This window comes from Populus trichocarpa, chromosome 1 (assembly GCF_000002775.5).
Source record: "Populus trichocarpa isolate Nisqually-1 chromosome 1, P.trichocarpa_v4.1, whole genome shotgun sequence".
Taxonomy (NCBI): Eukaryota; Viridiplantae; Streptophyta; class Magnoliopsida; order Malpighiales; family Salicaceae; genus Populus; species Populus trichocarpa.
The window spans coordinates 44332146-44350028 of NC_037285.2; the positions used below are offsets into that span (position 1 = coordinate 44332146).

General features: G+C 28.4%; 1 protein-coding gene across 1 annotated transcript; it reads left to right on the forward strand.

The window, feature by feature from the left end:
* Window positions 1–11758: 11758 nt before the first annotated feature.
* Window positions 11759–13294, forward strand: LOC18095874 (uncharacterized). The gene is made up of 2 exons (XM_024607470.2): window positions 11759–12273; window positions 12987–13294. The coding sequence occupies exons 1-2, from the start codon at window positions 11915–11917 to the stop codon at window positions 13042–13044; spliced, it is 417 nt and encodes a 138-aa protein (XP_024463238.1). The 5' UTR covers window positions 11759–11914; the 3' UTR covers window positions 13045–13294.
* Window positions 13295–17883: the final 4589 nt, after the last annotated feature.

A 17883-nucleotide genomic window follows, 5' to 3' on the forward strand; every position in this document is an offset into this window, starting at 1 on the left:
GATACTACCCATTTGAATCGCTTTTTGTTATGAATTGGATATTTTTTTCCAGTAAAAAAGAGTAAATATACAGGCTATTCTGATACATTGTTTTTATAATAAATAAATAAAAAATTAAAAAATGAAACTGGAAATAAAAACATTCAATTCAAAAAATAAAAAAATATCCAAGTTAACTGCGATTAATCTGTCAAACTCGTAATTTGAGTCATACACCCCTACTGGATTTAACATACTTTTATTTATAAGATTATTTTTCATTTAATTATACACAAATCAAGTCCATGAGAATTTTTTCTTTATATCAAACAAAAATATTTTTTAAAAAATAAAAAATAGCAGGGGTTGCATAAGGCACTAAAATAAAAAATAATCCTAATTTTTTTAAAGTCTCACAAAAAAAGAGTATGTTTTTCAAGTAAAATAAAAAACACGTTTAAATAACAAACAAATCATTAAATGATGTATTGTTTTTTTTTTAATTTTAAAGGGTTAAAAACATAATTAATTAAAAAAAAAAACAAACCGGGTGTGTTGGCCTACCACATGCTTGACCCATAATGAAATAGGCCTAGCTTATGAGCCATGACTTTAAATTTGTTTATAGCAAGAGGTGACTAACACATTGTACGCCCCCTTTTAAATATTAAATAGCGGACAACATCGTTTGCCCTTTCAATTTTTTTTAAGAAATTGTAGATGATGCTTCGTCTGCTAGCGCATTTTTCAATTACTAGGGATTGCTGGAAAATCAGGCAACATGTATTGTTTTGCTCAAAAAATCAATTTTTAACATATTTTTACTTAAAACACCTAGAAAACATCCTAGACACCATAATAAACTTATACATAGCCTCAAAAAACAGTACAAAACCCCGAAATCAACTCAAAACAAAAAAAATCTTCTTGAGCTTAGATATATTATTTTGACAATTAAATTTGAGAAAAATTCTATGTTGAACTACCCTTATTAAATAGAACCATAATTTGACACCAAAATCCACCATTTTGTTTTTTGGCAATTCAATGACTTTCTCTCTTCTTTCTTAAATCAAGAATCGAAGAATAATGAAAATGAAATTTTAGACTAAAATTGATTTTTAAAAAAATTTCAAAAATTAAAGGGACTCAATAATTATAATTCAGAAAGTATGACGACTGCAATGAACATTTCGCCAGAAGTATTAGAAATTGACATTTTTTGTACTACAATGAATCAGTGTCAACGATAATTTTCTTCCTCCAACACTAAAATCCAATAACTTTCTCTCTTATTTCTCAAAAGAGGGATTGAAAAATAAAGAAAATAAAGTTTTGGACTAAAATTAATATTTTTTGAAATTTCAGAAATTAGAGGGACCCAATAATTATAATCCATAAAGTATGAGACTACCATGAATATTTTGCCAAAAGTTCACCAAAAGTATTAGAAATTGATTTTTTAGACTATAATGAATCGATGTCAATGATGATTCCCCCTCTCTCTCTCTCACATTGAAATCCCATATTTTTCTCTTTTTTCTCAAATCAAAGACTGAAAAATAAAGAAAATGAGGTTTTGGGATAAAATTAACAATTTTTAAATTTCAGAAATTAGAGGGACCTAATAATTATATTTCAAAAAGTACGAGGACTGCAATAAATATTTCTCCAAATGTTTGAAAAAGTCAATTATCTCCTCTCTTTTTTTTTTACTTTGATTTCTTATTTTTTTTTAATTTTACCCTTTCCTAACAAATTAACTTAAATTGTCCTTCAATTTGTCCTGTAAGGGTAAAATAAAAGTTTAGGGACAAAAAAAAAAAATCTACAATGTAATAAGTGTTAGTTTAAGTAGCGTGTGAGGAAGAATATTTTCTCCACTCATTTTAGTGTTTTGCTAATATACTGTAGTCTTGTGCTCGCCTGTCAGACGAGTTGAATATATTTTATGAATTTATATTAACTTGTTATGCTATTATTATGATAATTTATAAAATGATGATTTAATTCTACTAGTCTCTAGCCCGCCTGCCCATTTTTCCTTACCCTTAACATGCCTAATTAAATATTATTGTATTGTTTTATTTTATAGGTTGTACAATCAACTTAATAGTTTAATAAATATAGTATAAAGCTTGTAAGATACATATATCCCACAAAATCACATATTATAATGCAACTCAACTTTCTCCCATTTTTTGTTTTACTATGTATATATTTCATTTTAATTTATAAATATGATTCCTAATCTACGTCGAAAACACAAACCCACTCAAAATTATAGTTTTGAAACCTGACCTGACCCGGCGGGTCGACTCGGAACCTGGCCGATCCGGAGCTAGAACCGGGTCGGGTTTAAGAAAAAATAGAGAAAGGCAAAACCCGGGGTAACCCAGCGGGCTGACCCGGCAAGACCTGATTGCAACCCGTTGACTTTTGTTTTTTTAATTAAAACGATATCGTTTGATTTAAAAAAAAAATTGACCCGGACGACCCAGTGACCAGGTCAAAACCTGGAACCTGGAACCTGGAATCCGGGCCTTGGACCAGGCCGGGTTTAAAAACTATGCTTAAAATAGTTTATAGTCTTTTATATTATTGAACAACATGAATCATAGTTAAATTATTTCTAGTGTAATTGGTTTAAAAATATAATTTCGAGTCTAACTGATATATGTAAGTTAAATTAGTATATAGAAATTTAATCAAACTTTAATTTTAAAATATGGTTTCTCTAGACTAATAGGTAAAATGATATGCCATATATCAACTAAATAATACACGGCATGTCGAATAAAAGAGAGAGTATTTATTAATACCAAGTGACTTGCTTTCGAGTGGAAGTCCGGATACAATTTGAATATCAAAAAGATTACCATATATAACACAAAATTTCTCCACCGATTCTTTCTAGTCGAGCCTCTTGGTATGTCATTATACCTCGAGAAGTAGAAAGAATTACAATCTCCATTCTATCTAAAATTCTCGGAATTTGTTGATAGTTAGAATAGATTCGTAGACCAGGACGACTGATGTATTTTAAATTTAGACTCGATTCAAGCTCTTTGATAAGCTTTAAATATATTTATTTTCTAAAGCTTTTAGGATATATCCTAATTCTAGTGCTATCACCTAAGGTATGTAATTAACTGATTTTTTCAATGGATAATATCAAGGTTAGATAAATTAATTGCACAAGTATTATTCTTAAACACAAACTTCTATAACAAAGCTAATAAAATCTAATGCCAAGAGAATTCTTTTATAATATAAAATAGTCACTATATATAATTTTATTGTTCATATTTCTTCAATACCAATCTCTATTTATACATTTTATTTAATACTTAATTTGGTACAATTTCTTTCTTTCGATAAATCCTTTTCAATTACAAGCATTACTGTTTTTTAGCTATCATTTAAATTAAATCTATGTGCTTTTTATGCTTAAAATTGACATTAAACTCATGCTTAGAATCTTTAATTTTATGCATAAGCTAGATTTTTTAGCGCTATCTACACAACACTTGTGAGATTTATCTAGTTTATACCTAAAAAAAGTGATCATACCAAATTATCAAAGCAATGATTACTATTATATATTTGATTATCATGTGATATTTCTAGATTAACTTACATAACTGGAGACTCCATCATTTCCACCAAAACGAGCACAATTCATCAGGGACAGTCAATTATAAGTAAAATCGTCAAGTTCCTTTTCTCTTCCACCAGCTTGCTGTGTAGCTAGCAATTGCTTTCTACTAAAATCTTGCAGGTCCACCTCCCATTTGTCACCATATCAGCTTCTTCTTCTATCAGGGTTTTTTCTTTATCAACCCCGCCAATTTTATACGACTCTTTCCCTTGCAATTTTGTGCACGACATTGAACACTTACAATTCACAATCTTTGTCTAGTATTACAAGATGAATGTAAACACTTGGCAACACCACAACAGTTCGAATGGACCATGAGATGTCTAATTCTTCCATTAATTGCAGACTACAGATGGCCTAGAATGAATGCAATGCAACGTTGTTTTCCAAATCGGACAATGGACATGCAGAATCTGCCTTCTCCTCGAAGCAACACAGCAGATTTAGGTTAGCATCTAAAGTAACTTGACAGAGGATTTCTCAATATATCATCCCTTTAAAACAAACAAAATATAGTTGTAGTTGGACGAGATTGGTTGGAGGAAAACTATATAATATGATGACAAAATTAAATGCGTCTTCGTTTCTTGACATATCGCTGTATCATAATTTTCACAAATACAGGGCAACGTGGTCTTGTCATTTTTTTGTGTAGGGTTTCTAGTTTCTTGATTGGTTGTTTTCTTCTAGAGATGAGGTGTCTAGCTAAAGAGAAATTTCCAGAGTGAAAGAGAAACTGAAAACAAGTGCAAGTTTGGGAGAAGATCCTATATTGATCACAAAAGTGTTTGTGATATCATTTGCGGCACAAACTAAGGTTTTGCCTTTTGTCCTTCTCCATCGATACATCCTTTTCTGTGGCGCCGGCACCTGTTTTTATATACAATAATGCCCTGAAACACTGTTGTTAATTCCTATTCTTCTGGCGAGCAACTTCTTGCTTAAATGGAAATTATTAATAGCTTGATGTGAACCTAGGTTATATGGGTCCAACACTACTACCAGACACTACCAGAAATTCAACTAAAATCAATATACATAATTTTTTTATTGGTAATTTACAATGATATTAATTTATCGATCGATTTAAATCCATCGCTAAAACTGTTGGTAGATACCGACAAAATTATATATCGGTATATACTGACAGAATTTTAGACGGAATATATAAAAAAAATTAAAAAAAGCAATGCAATGACGTGAAAGTTTTTACGGGTGATTTTACCGATGAAATTAAAAAGGATTCAAACTGGAACCTCTGTATAATAACGTGTCCTTTCACCGGAATATTATATAGCTTTGTTGAATGAAAAAATTAATAGCTTGATGTGAACCTAGGTTGTATGGGTCCAAGTTTCACTCATATATATAAGGGAGGGATTTGTCATTTATATATGGAAGGCGAGCTACATTATGTCATGTGGGTTCAAGTTTCACTCAGGAAGTAATGAACCTTCTAATAATAATAATAAAAAAAACAGTGCTCTTAGCTTTAATTTTTTTTCATTCAACAAAGCTATATATATATATATATATATATATATATGAGCTACATTATGTCATGTCGTTTTCTTCTCATGGACACTGGAAAAATAATTAATATACTAATACTAGAAAAAAAAAATGATTTACTTTTTTTTTTTAGAATGCTTATATGTGTAAATTGACTCTCACGTTATGTTCATTCCACAGTGTCCATGAGAAGAAAACGATAATTATAATAAAATAACTTTCTCATCATCATCCTAATATTTAATCAATTATTTATCCAGCAGGCAGCAGTGGTTGAATCACTTCCAAGTCAACAAATGTTAAAATAAAAATCACGACGCAGGCAATGAAAATTATCACAATGCCTTAGCTCTGGTATTCAACTATTTTTTTCATTTTTTTATTTATTTTATATTTTAAAAGTATTTTTTAAAAATTAATTATTTTTTAAATTTTTTAGATTAATTTAACATGTTAATATCAAAAATAAATTTTAAAAAATAAAAAATTATTCCAATACATTTCTAAATAAAAATCATTTTAAAAAACAATATTAATCTATTTTTAATTGACACTGTATTGGACTTGCGTTGGATGGAATTGGAATTGAGACTAAATTAAAAGAAAATAACTTGGATTCAAGTGGGGTGAAATTCTAGACTTAATTAAAGGGTTTTGCAAGCACAAAAGTTCTCGAAGTATAAAAAATAGTTGCATGTTACTCCATAATCAATCTTCCTTGGTATTTCCAAATGTGTCTTGGTGGGATCTTTCAGTTAAGATGGTGTATGTCATCACCATCTCCCCGTAGCAATGGCGGTGACCAGTTCTTCTATTTTTCTCTTTCTTTTCTCCTTGAATCTTGCAGCTTTTTTGTTTTTTCTACCTTTGAAGGCATGATGTTTTCTTAATTATGTATTACAGTCCCTTGTATTCTAATCTTTTTTTTAAAAAAAAAAAAAACCAAACAATAATGTGCAAAATTAAGCTCAAGTAAAATGATATTTTTTTCATCATTAGATCATGATAACCATATAAAAAGTAAATCAAAATCAATTACAAAACTCAATTTTAATAAACTTAATGTTGAAGGATGAAACTAGAAAAAAAATCAATTAAAAAAGGTCCAAAAAAATAATTCGAGTAGACTTGGGTTAACCTATCAAACTCGCGACCTGAGTCATGAGACTAAGACCTAATAGAAAGCAAATTGAAAGAAATTATAAAATTCAATTCTCAATCAATCTAGTGTTGAAAGATGAAATTGAAAAAAAATCGATTAAAAATGAACATAAAAAACAACTCAAATCTACTAAGGTTAACCTTCCAAACTCGTGACTTGAGTCATGAAATGAGGATAACCTCATAGAAAGCAAACTGAAAAAAATCATGAAACCTGATTTCCAATCAACCCAATATTAAACGATAAAATTAAAAGAAAAAACTAGTGTCAACTTAGTTAATCTATTAAACTTGTGGTTCGGAACATAAGTCTAGGATAACCTTATAAAAAGTAAATTAAAAAAAAATATAAAGCTTAATTCCTAATAAATTTAATGTTGAAGGATGAAAAAAAAATTAGAAAAAATAAAAACAAATGAGTGAAAAATTATACCAGTGAATAGTGTTATATGAGGAGGGGTACAATAAAAACCTCTTCTCTTTTAGTTTTTTGTTAACTATATTATTGGCTCGCGCTATGCTGCAAGTCAGGTCAAATTGGTTTATTTTGGCTACCTAGGTTAGGAGATCGTATGACGTCGAGGAAAAATTTCATGGTTCGGTTGATGTTTGGTTTGCCGAAATTAAATAAAACTTTATTGATTTAAAGAAATTAAAGTTTTGGGGACTAAATGTGAAGATTAGATAAATACATGGCCTTTTTTTGTTTGGAATGAAGGACTGAATCGAGCATGCCGGGGGAATATTTAGCCTTTATTTAGATCACTCAACTTTTTTATTTTTTAATTTTATCATTTTACATTGGTTTTATTTAAAATTTTACTATTTGTTTTGTTCCAGATGCCTATATATGGGGATCTTGCAATGTCAAGGAAAAAAGAAATTTAATGCTTGGTTTGATAAAAAAAAAATTAATTTAAAACAATTAAAATTTTAAAGATTAAATTTAAAATTGAAACAAATGCGCAACCTATTTTTGCAAGGTAGGGATTGAAATGGACATGTAGAGGGTAATTGATTGGCCTCAAGGGGTGTGGCGTGATGGCAAAGAGCTTGAGATCTGCACAGCAGGTCTCGAGTTCGAGTCAGGACGTGCACCTCTTGTAAGAGCTTGGAACAGCCGGGGTTTTATTCGCTCACATGGACTCACAAAATATATTTTTCAAAAAATAAGGTTTCCTCAAATCTAAAAAAAAAAAAATTAGTTGGCGCTTGGACGTATACGCTAGTGTGTGAGGTAAGCCGGCAACGCATATGCTTCATTCAGTGTCAACCCCCTCTTCTCAGGTGGTGTTCACAACATCTCGGCAAGGGCTTGTTAGGGTGACGACACATGGTGGCTTATTCATGTAGGTACGTGAGTCTCTAACAATTTTGTAACCCTACTCTCCCATTATTTGTTTTTTTTTATGCTGGGGTGTCTATCTTATTACCTAATACTCTCCCGCTCCAAAGTTATAGTTCTTACATTGATATAATATATTCGGAAAGTTTTAATAAATTAAAGCAAATATTAATTTTAAGGTTTGAATTAAAAAAAAAAAAACAGTAAACTTCTTCAACTACTAATCTAATCCGTTGAGGTTTTCTCATCAACATCGTAGTATCTACTATATAACAAATTTCTTTGAATGTGTTTGGTATTGCGGTAGTTATTGTGGTTATGATTTAAAAAAAATATTTTATAAAAAGTACTTTTAGTTAAGGTTGTGGTTGGAAAAATATATATTTGATTAAAACTGTGGTTGAAATTGAGGTTGAACAAAAAGTAGTTTAATGTGTTTGGTTAAGAATGCTTTTGAAATTGAGGTTATAAAATAATTTTAAAAATATTTATATTAATATTTATGGTTTTTAATTTAAATATTGTAGATTTAACTATTGCTATTACATCATGAAATAAATCATACTTGATATAAAAAAAATTTATTGTTCTATTAAACTATCTACAATTCCATTACGTACAAAATTCATCCGACAAGAACTACAAAATTATGTAAAATATTATCATGAATAAAATTGAGATTACAGTACGAGTAAATTTAATTCACCTTAAACTAATTTTTTTAAAAATAAAAAAAAAATTGTTGTTCACGTTCACGTGAACAGTGCGAGTGAAATCAATTAACTGTACTGGTTTTTTAAAAAAAAAATGTTCACTAGTGAACAGTACAACAGTGGAGTCATGCTCCACTGTTCATTGGAAATCACCACGAGAAGCAGCAAAATGCTGCTTCTCCAAACCTACGGCACGCCAGTGAAAGTTGGTGGGTCCTACCAAGTAAAATCACTTTTTTTTCGTTATCAAACGCTGATATGTGTGATTGCGAGTAAATCTCATCCGCAACCACATTACCGAACATCATCTTTATCTAGCGGTCAACAGTGATTGTACCATCAGCTTGTTGCCTTCCTGATTTATTTAAAATTAGTCCAGCTTTGCACCCAATCTTATTGGCTAACAGGGAACTAAAGTGAAGGAAAATAAAAGGAAAAAAAATCACATCATCTAATATATTCGCAATTTATAGAGGTGATTATTTTTGGTTCGGTTCGGTTTTTATCAAAAAAAAATAACCAAACCAGTTTTTTTAAAAATCAGAACCGGTTCAAATCGAAGGTTTCGGTTCGGTTGGGTTATTTTAGAACAAAAACTAGTTTGGCTTGGTTATTTTCTGTCTTGCTCGATTTTTTTCCGGCTTTGCTCGATTTTTTCCAGTTTGACTCGAGTTTTTTTGGTTTCAGACTTATAAAACAGAAACCAAACCAAACCGGTCAGTTTTTTTAAAATTCTAATTGGTTTTTTTCACAATTTAATTTATTCGATTACTTTTTTTTTCTTGATTTAATTAATTTTTCAGTTTTTTTTCCCCCTACAATTTCGTTATCCTATTTGCCGATTGGGTTTGCCTTTAATATTTTTTATTAATTTTTTTTTTTTTTGTGGGGGTATCTGTCTTATCAGCTAATACTCCCTCGTCTTAAAGTTATTGTCTAACCCTCACATCAGCATGATGTCATAAAAGAAATTTAACAGATTTTTACATGTATTAATTTTAAGATTTAAATTCGGAAAGTCAAGAAAATGAAGAAACTTCCTCAGGATCCTACTATTTAACCAATTCTTCATCAACACAGTCAGCAGTGATTGGACCATCTGCTCGATGCCTACTTGATTATTCTACATCATTGCAACCAGTTAAAGGAAAGGAGGAGAACAAAAATTACACCATCTAATATTATTTGCAATTTTGTAATCATGTCATCTATTTTCACAATATTTTTCAATAATAAATAAAAAAGAGAGATTGGGTTAAAAAAATTAAAGTAATTTAACAAGAAAAGTAAGTAAAATTCAGTAATGGAAATTTTTTTAAAAAATCAATTAAAAAAAAGGATAAAAACCAAATCTAGTATAAAAATTTAATGAAATAAAATAATCAGATATAAAATTAATAAATAATAATAATAATAATAAAGAAAAATGAAGTCCGAATTGAACATAAAAAATCAAATGAAATAACAATAAAAAAAAATAAAGACTAAAATTGACACACACATATAATGAGAATTAATTACAAAACAGTACATGTAATAGTTCGTTTTTTCTATTTAAGTATTTTCTTCTTCTTCTTTTTTAAATTAAAATACTGAAATGCTGTTTTCATATCAATTAAGTAATTTCGTTATTTTTTCGTTAAAAATCAGGAACAGGTGAGGTCCATTACGTAAAGATGCGGCATTGAAAAGTAGATTCCATGGTAGACATCTGATCCAGACATTACTTTCAAGATTATAAAGATAATGATCAAATCAACGCCTAGGGTGATTGATGAATATTTTTATTTTTTAATAACCCATACATTTGGTTTTTTTATTGGTTTTTTTTAATTTATGAATTTTTTTTTTTAATAACCCTAAGTGATTTAGAACAGATATCCAAGTCACCTTTATAAAAAGTATGAACATTTTTTTTATAACTATCAACTCTTCGTCGCTATACAATTTTTTATTTTCATATTATATCAACTTTTATCTTTTAATTTTAATGAGTTCTTTTCTTGCACAACATTTAGTGTATTTCTCTTTTGCACTGTGATCATATTTACAAGACATTCTTAATATAACCTTCCTTATCGTCTATGAAGAACTCATATATATGGTAATGATTTTTATTTTCTTGACCTTTTATTTAGGATATGGTTAGCTCCCTCTGTTTATAATATGTATTGGCAAGATGAAATATCAATAAAATCTATCTTATCTAACCATTTAGTAGGTAATCCAGTGGTAAGAGTACTTTGGGACTAAGAGATTTGTTTCCTCTGTGATCTCAGATTCGAGCCATGTGATTGCTAATATTGATAGCCGCTGGAGGCTTACTTGGTCGTTAACTTCAGGACTCGTGGAGATTAGTCGAAGTACGCACAAGCTGGCCCGGACACCCCACGTGAATCAAAAAAAAAATCTATCTTATCTTAATGTGTTTATATGCATCAACATATTGGATCATCCATATATATAATAATCATCTCTTTTAACATGTTTTATTCAAATAAATTGTCTTGCTTAGGAAATATTCGTATTTCTTCACTAGGTCCCCTTTTCCGTTAGATTAAAAACTTGAACCGACGTAATTCATAATATACAAGGCATAGTTTAGAAAAATAAATCTTTGCAACCACGCATGACACGTTGCCTTTTATCTGCAATTTTTATGTAGTAATTTGGTTTTACCAAACAATGTAAAAACCACATTGAGGTACGTATTATGAAGTTAAGCTTTTCCAATCGGAAAAAAAATTAGGATAATTATTAGATTAGGGTAAATTTCATTAACCACGTTGAAGAATTATGAAATTATATAAAATTAAAATCGATACCTTTTAAAGAGATAGAAAAAAATTAATATTAATTGAGTCATATATAATTTATTGACAATATGTTAATAGCAAGTTTAATATTGTAGTATAGAGTGTTTTTTTTTAAAATATATTTTATTTTAATATGTATTGAATTAATTTTTTTATAAAAAATTTTTAATTTTTAATATCAGCACATTAAAATTATCGAAAAATATAAAAAAATCCAGATAAATATATTTTTTAAGAACATTGAAAAGAAAAATTACCACACTCTTAGACAAATTCTTAAATTTTAAATCAATGAAAAAATAGTTGAAAAAATAAAAGAATAACACCAAATCTAAATTACTATTAATGCAGTATTACTTACTTTAATCCCTCCACAACGTATGGAATGGAAAGAACAGCTTATCAAATTATCCAATAACAAAACAAATCTCACTCTCGCCCGAGAAACACGGCGGGGCAGCCATCAGATCCGCATGGGACATTCTCGTAAATAATCATAAAAACTTTGCCCAGTTTTAACAAATAGCCTAGATAAGGCCAACAGTACTCTCTCATGATCTCCATCTCTCTTCTCTATATAAAAAAAACACCAAACCTCAAAAAAACTTCATAGCCCACCCCCATGAAAGACTCTCTCCTCTTGATTTCTCCTTTTTTTTTTTTTTTTTTATTGAACCCAACTAATTAACTAACATATTTTTGTTAAGGTTCTTTCATATATTATGACATGAAGTTTTTGCTAGAATTCGTGGGTTGTTGTGGGGTCTCAAGTGGAGGCGGTGGACCAAAGGAGGTTCCTGAGAGTGTGGGGAGGCTGTCGGAGGAGGAGACACATGCGTTGGTGGCGGTAAGGAGGAATCATAGGTGGAAGAAGAGAGGGAGAGGGTCTTCGACTGTGGGGAAAAATAATTCAGGGGTAGAGTGGAAGCCAACGTTGAGTGCCATATCGGAGAATAACGTGGCGGCTGTCGTCGGGGAGACAGGAGGTGAAAGGTTGGTTAGAAGGAAAGGTAGTGTCGGTGGTGGTGGCGGTGGCGGTAGGGCCCGTGATATTGCTAGCCTTTCTGATTACGTTGAAAATTACAGGTAACTACTAGTTATATTCAATTTCGTGTTGTTTCGAACATTGCTTTCCTAAATCATTTCACGAATTATTTAACCCATTTCATCTAGTTTCGAACGTTGCAAGATTTAGTTTTGTGTATGTATGTAGTAATATAATTCTTGAATGGATCTATACTTGATTTGTTGCTGTACATCACCGATGTAGTTGATCATACTATATACCTTCTGTATACGTTCATGTATATACGTTTATACCGTATGTATGTACTGTGAATGCTGATTTTGTTTCTTTATTTGTAAGTGGAGCCATTTCTTGTGTTGATTGGTTTTCTAAATAACTTTTTGTAATGATAAGGCTAACAGATCAACCAATAATATCCATTCTCTTTTTTTTGTCGATAATTAATGATTATTTTAGATGAAGATAAGAATAAAAAAAAAAAAAAAAAAACACAATTTGTCATGGTGGGTTGAGGATTGATGGCCATTATGTATTAAAAACCTCAATTTTTAAGTAGGCAGTGAAATAAACAGCAAGAAAATAGATTTATATAAGGTGATCATGATCGACTATGAAGAACCATGAATTTTCTGATTTAATTTTATTCATGAAAACCTACCCCAAATGAAAAACTGGGTTTAAAATATTATTTGTGCATTTGTTTTGTAATTGCAGGTGTATTTCTGATCTTTTCTTTTCATAATTAAGTGGATTTTTTTCTTGAATTTTCCAGGCGAAATCGGGTTATGGCTGTAATTCCAGCATTCTCTCCAGCTCCATTCATGATTTAGTGGCCATGATTTTCCATTCAATTAAGACTTTGATTGGATGCTTGCATGTAGATATAATATATAATAAGTAGGGAAGTAAATCTTGTAAAAGCTTCTCAGCTTTGTTATCAAGTCGAGGGTTCTTAATTGCAAGTGTAAGTTCTCCTGAAGTTGTCTTCTTCTTCAATCCCCCCTCCCAGGAGGATGTCAAGCTTCATGTGTTGTAATTATTATATATGTATTAAAAGGAAATGCTGTTTTATCGTAGAAATTGTATAATTATAAATTTTGCTAATTGTTTTTACTGGTGGTGATAAAATTATAATTTATTTTTTTTAGAAAATAAGTTTTTCTTATAATTTTTTTTCTTTTTATACTTTGAATTTTTATCATTTTACAACCATTTTTTTCTTATCTTTATTTTTTGGAATATATTTTTTTTCTTCTTCTTTTCTTTTATTACATTTCTTTTTTGAAAAAAATATTATTTTTAATTTTTTACACTTTAAATTTTTATCACTCTACACTTGGTCTATTCATGATATTTTTTTTTGTTCTTATCTTTATTCTTTTATAATTTTATTTTTATTTTTCTTCTTTATATTTTTCTCCTACAACTTTAAAAATTAGCTTGAGATTTTACATATTTTTATTAACACATATGATCTTTACTATATTTTATTATATGTAAGTATCTTCTTAATTCATGGTTATATTTTTTATTCGATGTCCAAAAACACACAAATAATACATATACATCATTTTTTTGCATTATAAAAAAAATTATTTAACCTGAAGGAAGATGAGTTGAATAAACACATTAACCTTTTATTTTTTTTATTTATCAGCATAAATAATTTTTTATATATGTAATTAAATATATACCTATGATTTTTTATTTATAATTAAAATTAAAAAAATATATTTGAAAAGTTTATATATATTTTTTTTAATCAAAAAATTATCCAACTCGTAGCAAATCACAGTTTAAATAACTGGTTAATACCTAAATATTTATGCTTTTATTTGTACCTCGTCAAATATGCGATGCTCCATTCCAATTGCCTTCAGGACAATTTCACTTTGGAACTTTTCTTCGTTAGGTTTAGCTGTATTGTCTGTAATTCCGAGTTGATGATTCCAAATCTAAGCAAATGGGTGGTGAATCACAATTTTTTGTTTTTTTTTTTGTTTTGTTTTATTTATTTATTTATTTTATTTTTTGTAGCCATAGCGTTGTGATACAAGGAAGAAAAAAGAAGAAAGGGAGTAATAATTATTGGAAAGAAGCCTTTTATAGCTTTAACTGCATTAAAGTTTTCGCATGTTTATTTATTCATTTTTATAGGTGTTTATGATCATGGTTAGAGTGTGGTTTTGAAAAAAAAAATTATTTTTTTAGATTTAAATTATTTATATTTATATATATATATATATTTAAATCTTTGATGTGATAATATAAAAATAAATTTTAAAAATAAAAAAATATTATTTTAAAATATTTTAAAATAAAAAACATTTTAAAAAATAATATCAGTTATCATCACTTAAAAAGGTAACTTTCAATGAGATGACTGCTAATGTTTAAATAATAAAACGGGTGGGGCATGATGGATGCATGATGGCGACACCATGGTAACGATTATGGATGATTTTAAAATGACAATTGGGTAGCAAAAACAAATTCGGATTACGAATCTCTTGATAAAATATATTTAATAGTTTATTTAATTTAAAATAAATCCACCTTAATTGTGGAAATTTTTAATTAAAAAAGTATTTTGTAGTATTAAACATAATGAGTGATTTTATTTTTGAGTTTAAATATATATTATGAATATATTTGATCTCAATAAATAGAAAAAAGCAAACATGCAATTAATTATCTATGTTACTTAATAAAATCATATTAAAAGCATTGATAACTGGAAAGGACAATAATTAACAACAAAAGCATGCTCGAGCAATCTATTTTGAAAGGGTAGTTAATTTTAATCAATGAGTCAATAATTATTGATTAAAAAAATCCCTTTATTCTCTCATTGATAGTTTTTTTTTTCACATCAATGTAATTCTGAACATAAATGTTATTTTTAACACGTGTCAAAGCATCATGATTAATTTTGAAAGAAGATAAGAAATGAAAGAAGATAATAATTATAAAATCCTAGACTGTTTTTTTCTGTCTCTAAATGTTAATCTATAGTCAGTGTTGATATTTGTTTCAAATAAAATAAAAAACATTTATTATAGCATCTTATATAGCCCAAGAAATTATATTTATTCATTATTTTTATACAACAATTATTATTTTTGCAATAGTTTTGAAAAAATAATATAAAAAGTCAAAATCATGGAAAATAATCTTTATTAATATCTATTTTCTTAAGAAAATTCAAGTTGGAATCTATTTATATATTGAGAAAACAACTCAAATGATGTGATTGTAGTAACTTGCATGATATATGGATCAAGTTTTTAAGTGATTTACATGTTTTTTTTTTCATCAAACTTTTAAAAAAACTTTATTGTCAGATGTACGAAGATAATTTAGGTTGAAAAAATATGCAGTTTTCAATTAATTTAGAGGTAATGTTACACGGGTTGAATTATTTTTTTAAAATATAAAAAAATATTTAGATTACATTAAATTATTTGATATTATTATTAAATTCAATCTAACAAGATAATATTAAAATCTTCTTATTCGATTCTTTATCTAATCTAAATTTAAAATTAATTTGTATAAAAATTGTTCTGATATAATTTAGTTGATCACTTAGTGGATCCAAATATAACTCGGAAAATTAGTAAAAAAACATAGTTTGAGTCCGAGTGGCGGCATAACATTTCTAAATTATCTAATTATTAAAAGGATATAATAAATCCTATAACATAGATAATTAACGTATTCTTTCTTTTTTTATGATATTTTTTTGACTTTAAAACACATATTAACTCTTATATTTTTTTGGTCATTTCAATTCAATTGTAATTATAAACTCTATGATTCGTAAAAATAAAATATGTTAACTACTTTTTTCTACCTAACAGAATATATGTTAACTACTTTTTTCTACCTAACAGAATTAGTAATTACTCGTTAGATTTATTTAGGGCATTTGCCAATAAATAATTTATACGAATCATTGATGTTTCTTTCATGAATTTTTCTATTATTTTTTCATACCTTGATGGACGTCGTGGCGAGGGCTAAAAATATATATCATGAAAAAAATAGAATCGCCACTTAGTAATTAGAGGAAATTATAGATTTATAGAGATTCAAGTAAGAGAGTAGTTATGCATAAGAAAAGAACAATGTCACCCTTATTGCATTTTTTTTATGAAATGTTACATTTACTATGTGTTTTTCTTTTATTTTTGTGATTGTCATTACTTATCCTAATTATTTCCAGCTTATACTAAATTCCTTCTTAATTATTTTAAAAAAAGACGCCAGTCCAAAAAAATTAAAGACGGGTCAGTTTGGTTATTCAAAAAAAATTCAAATCTTGACATCGGTTCATTTTAAAAAAATACTTGTCATTTTGGTTATTTAGAAAAAAAAAAATTGTTCGTCCTTAAAAAAAAACTTATTTTTTGCAAGATTTTGACATCGATGTTTTATAATTAAAAAAAAAGCGTCAAAAACTATGATTATCCTTAAAAAGAGAGATATTGTTGAAGTTATTAAAAAAACAAACATTGAACTTATATTGAAAGCGAGGATAAGGATTTAGACCTGTATCGATAGTATAAATTACTATGATGGACTTGATAGAGTTTTTGAAATTCAGAAATGTCAGCCCAATAAATCTTCTGATTTTGGCCATATTTTGATCTACTTAATAAACTTATTATTGAATTTAAATATACTTGCAACAAATATATATATATATATATATACACACACAGGAAAATCTCATTTAGATTCAAAGGAAAATATTTTTATTAGATGCTAAAATATGAAAATATTTTTCGTTTTTGTTTTTTTCGTTTTTTCTTATAAACAAACGCACTAAAACAATTACTATGATGGAATATGCAAAAATTGACTTTTTTGGAAAGAGTTGGCCTGGACGTGAATATTCAGAATTTTTTATTTGAATTCTTGAACATTGGTATGCCTAAATCAAACCCGCTGAGCCCATGAATACTACAATAAAAAATGAATTCAACCCAGATTTACAAAGCCATAGCCCATTATGCATAGTCCAAGACAAATAAGCCTAACAAACTCTAAGAGAAGCCCACAATTAAATTAAACCATATCCCCACCCAAGATCTTCTTCTTAACTGTTCCTATCCATGCAAAGACATCATGAAAGCAGTGTTTTTTTTTTTAAATTGAGGTTTGCCTTTTCCATTGTTATATACTGAGAGGAAAATGTATTTTACTTATTTTTATTCCAATATTTTCTAGTATGATATAACTGTAATCAAACATGCAAAATCAAGCCAAAATTCTACTTGGAATATGATTCTTTGCTTTCACACTACATATTCAAATGAGAATATCTCAAGCCTTAAATATCAAAATCATACTATTCGAAAGCTCAAAATCATCTATACATCCAGAGCTATAACTTTTCTCAGGATTTCAGGTCAGATAAAATCATTTTGAAGGCAAAAATCTAGAAGCAATTAGACAATTCTTGAAAAATCTTTGTATTTTTCACTAACATGCAGATTGCCTGAAATAATTAGACCACTTTCCAAAAATCTCTATTACACCAACGAGCAAGTCACCTGGAATAATTAGACCACTCTCGAAAAATCTCCGTATTTTTCACTAATGGGTAGGTCGTCTGGAATAATTAGACTACTTCCAAAAAATCTTTATATTTTTCACCAACA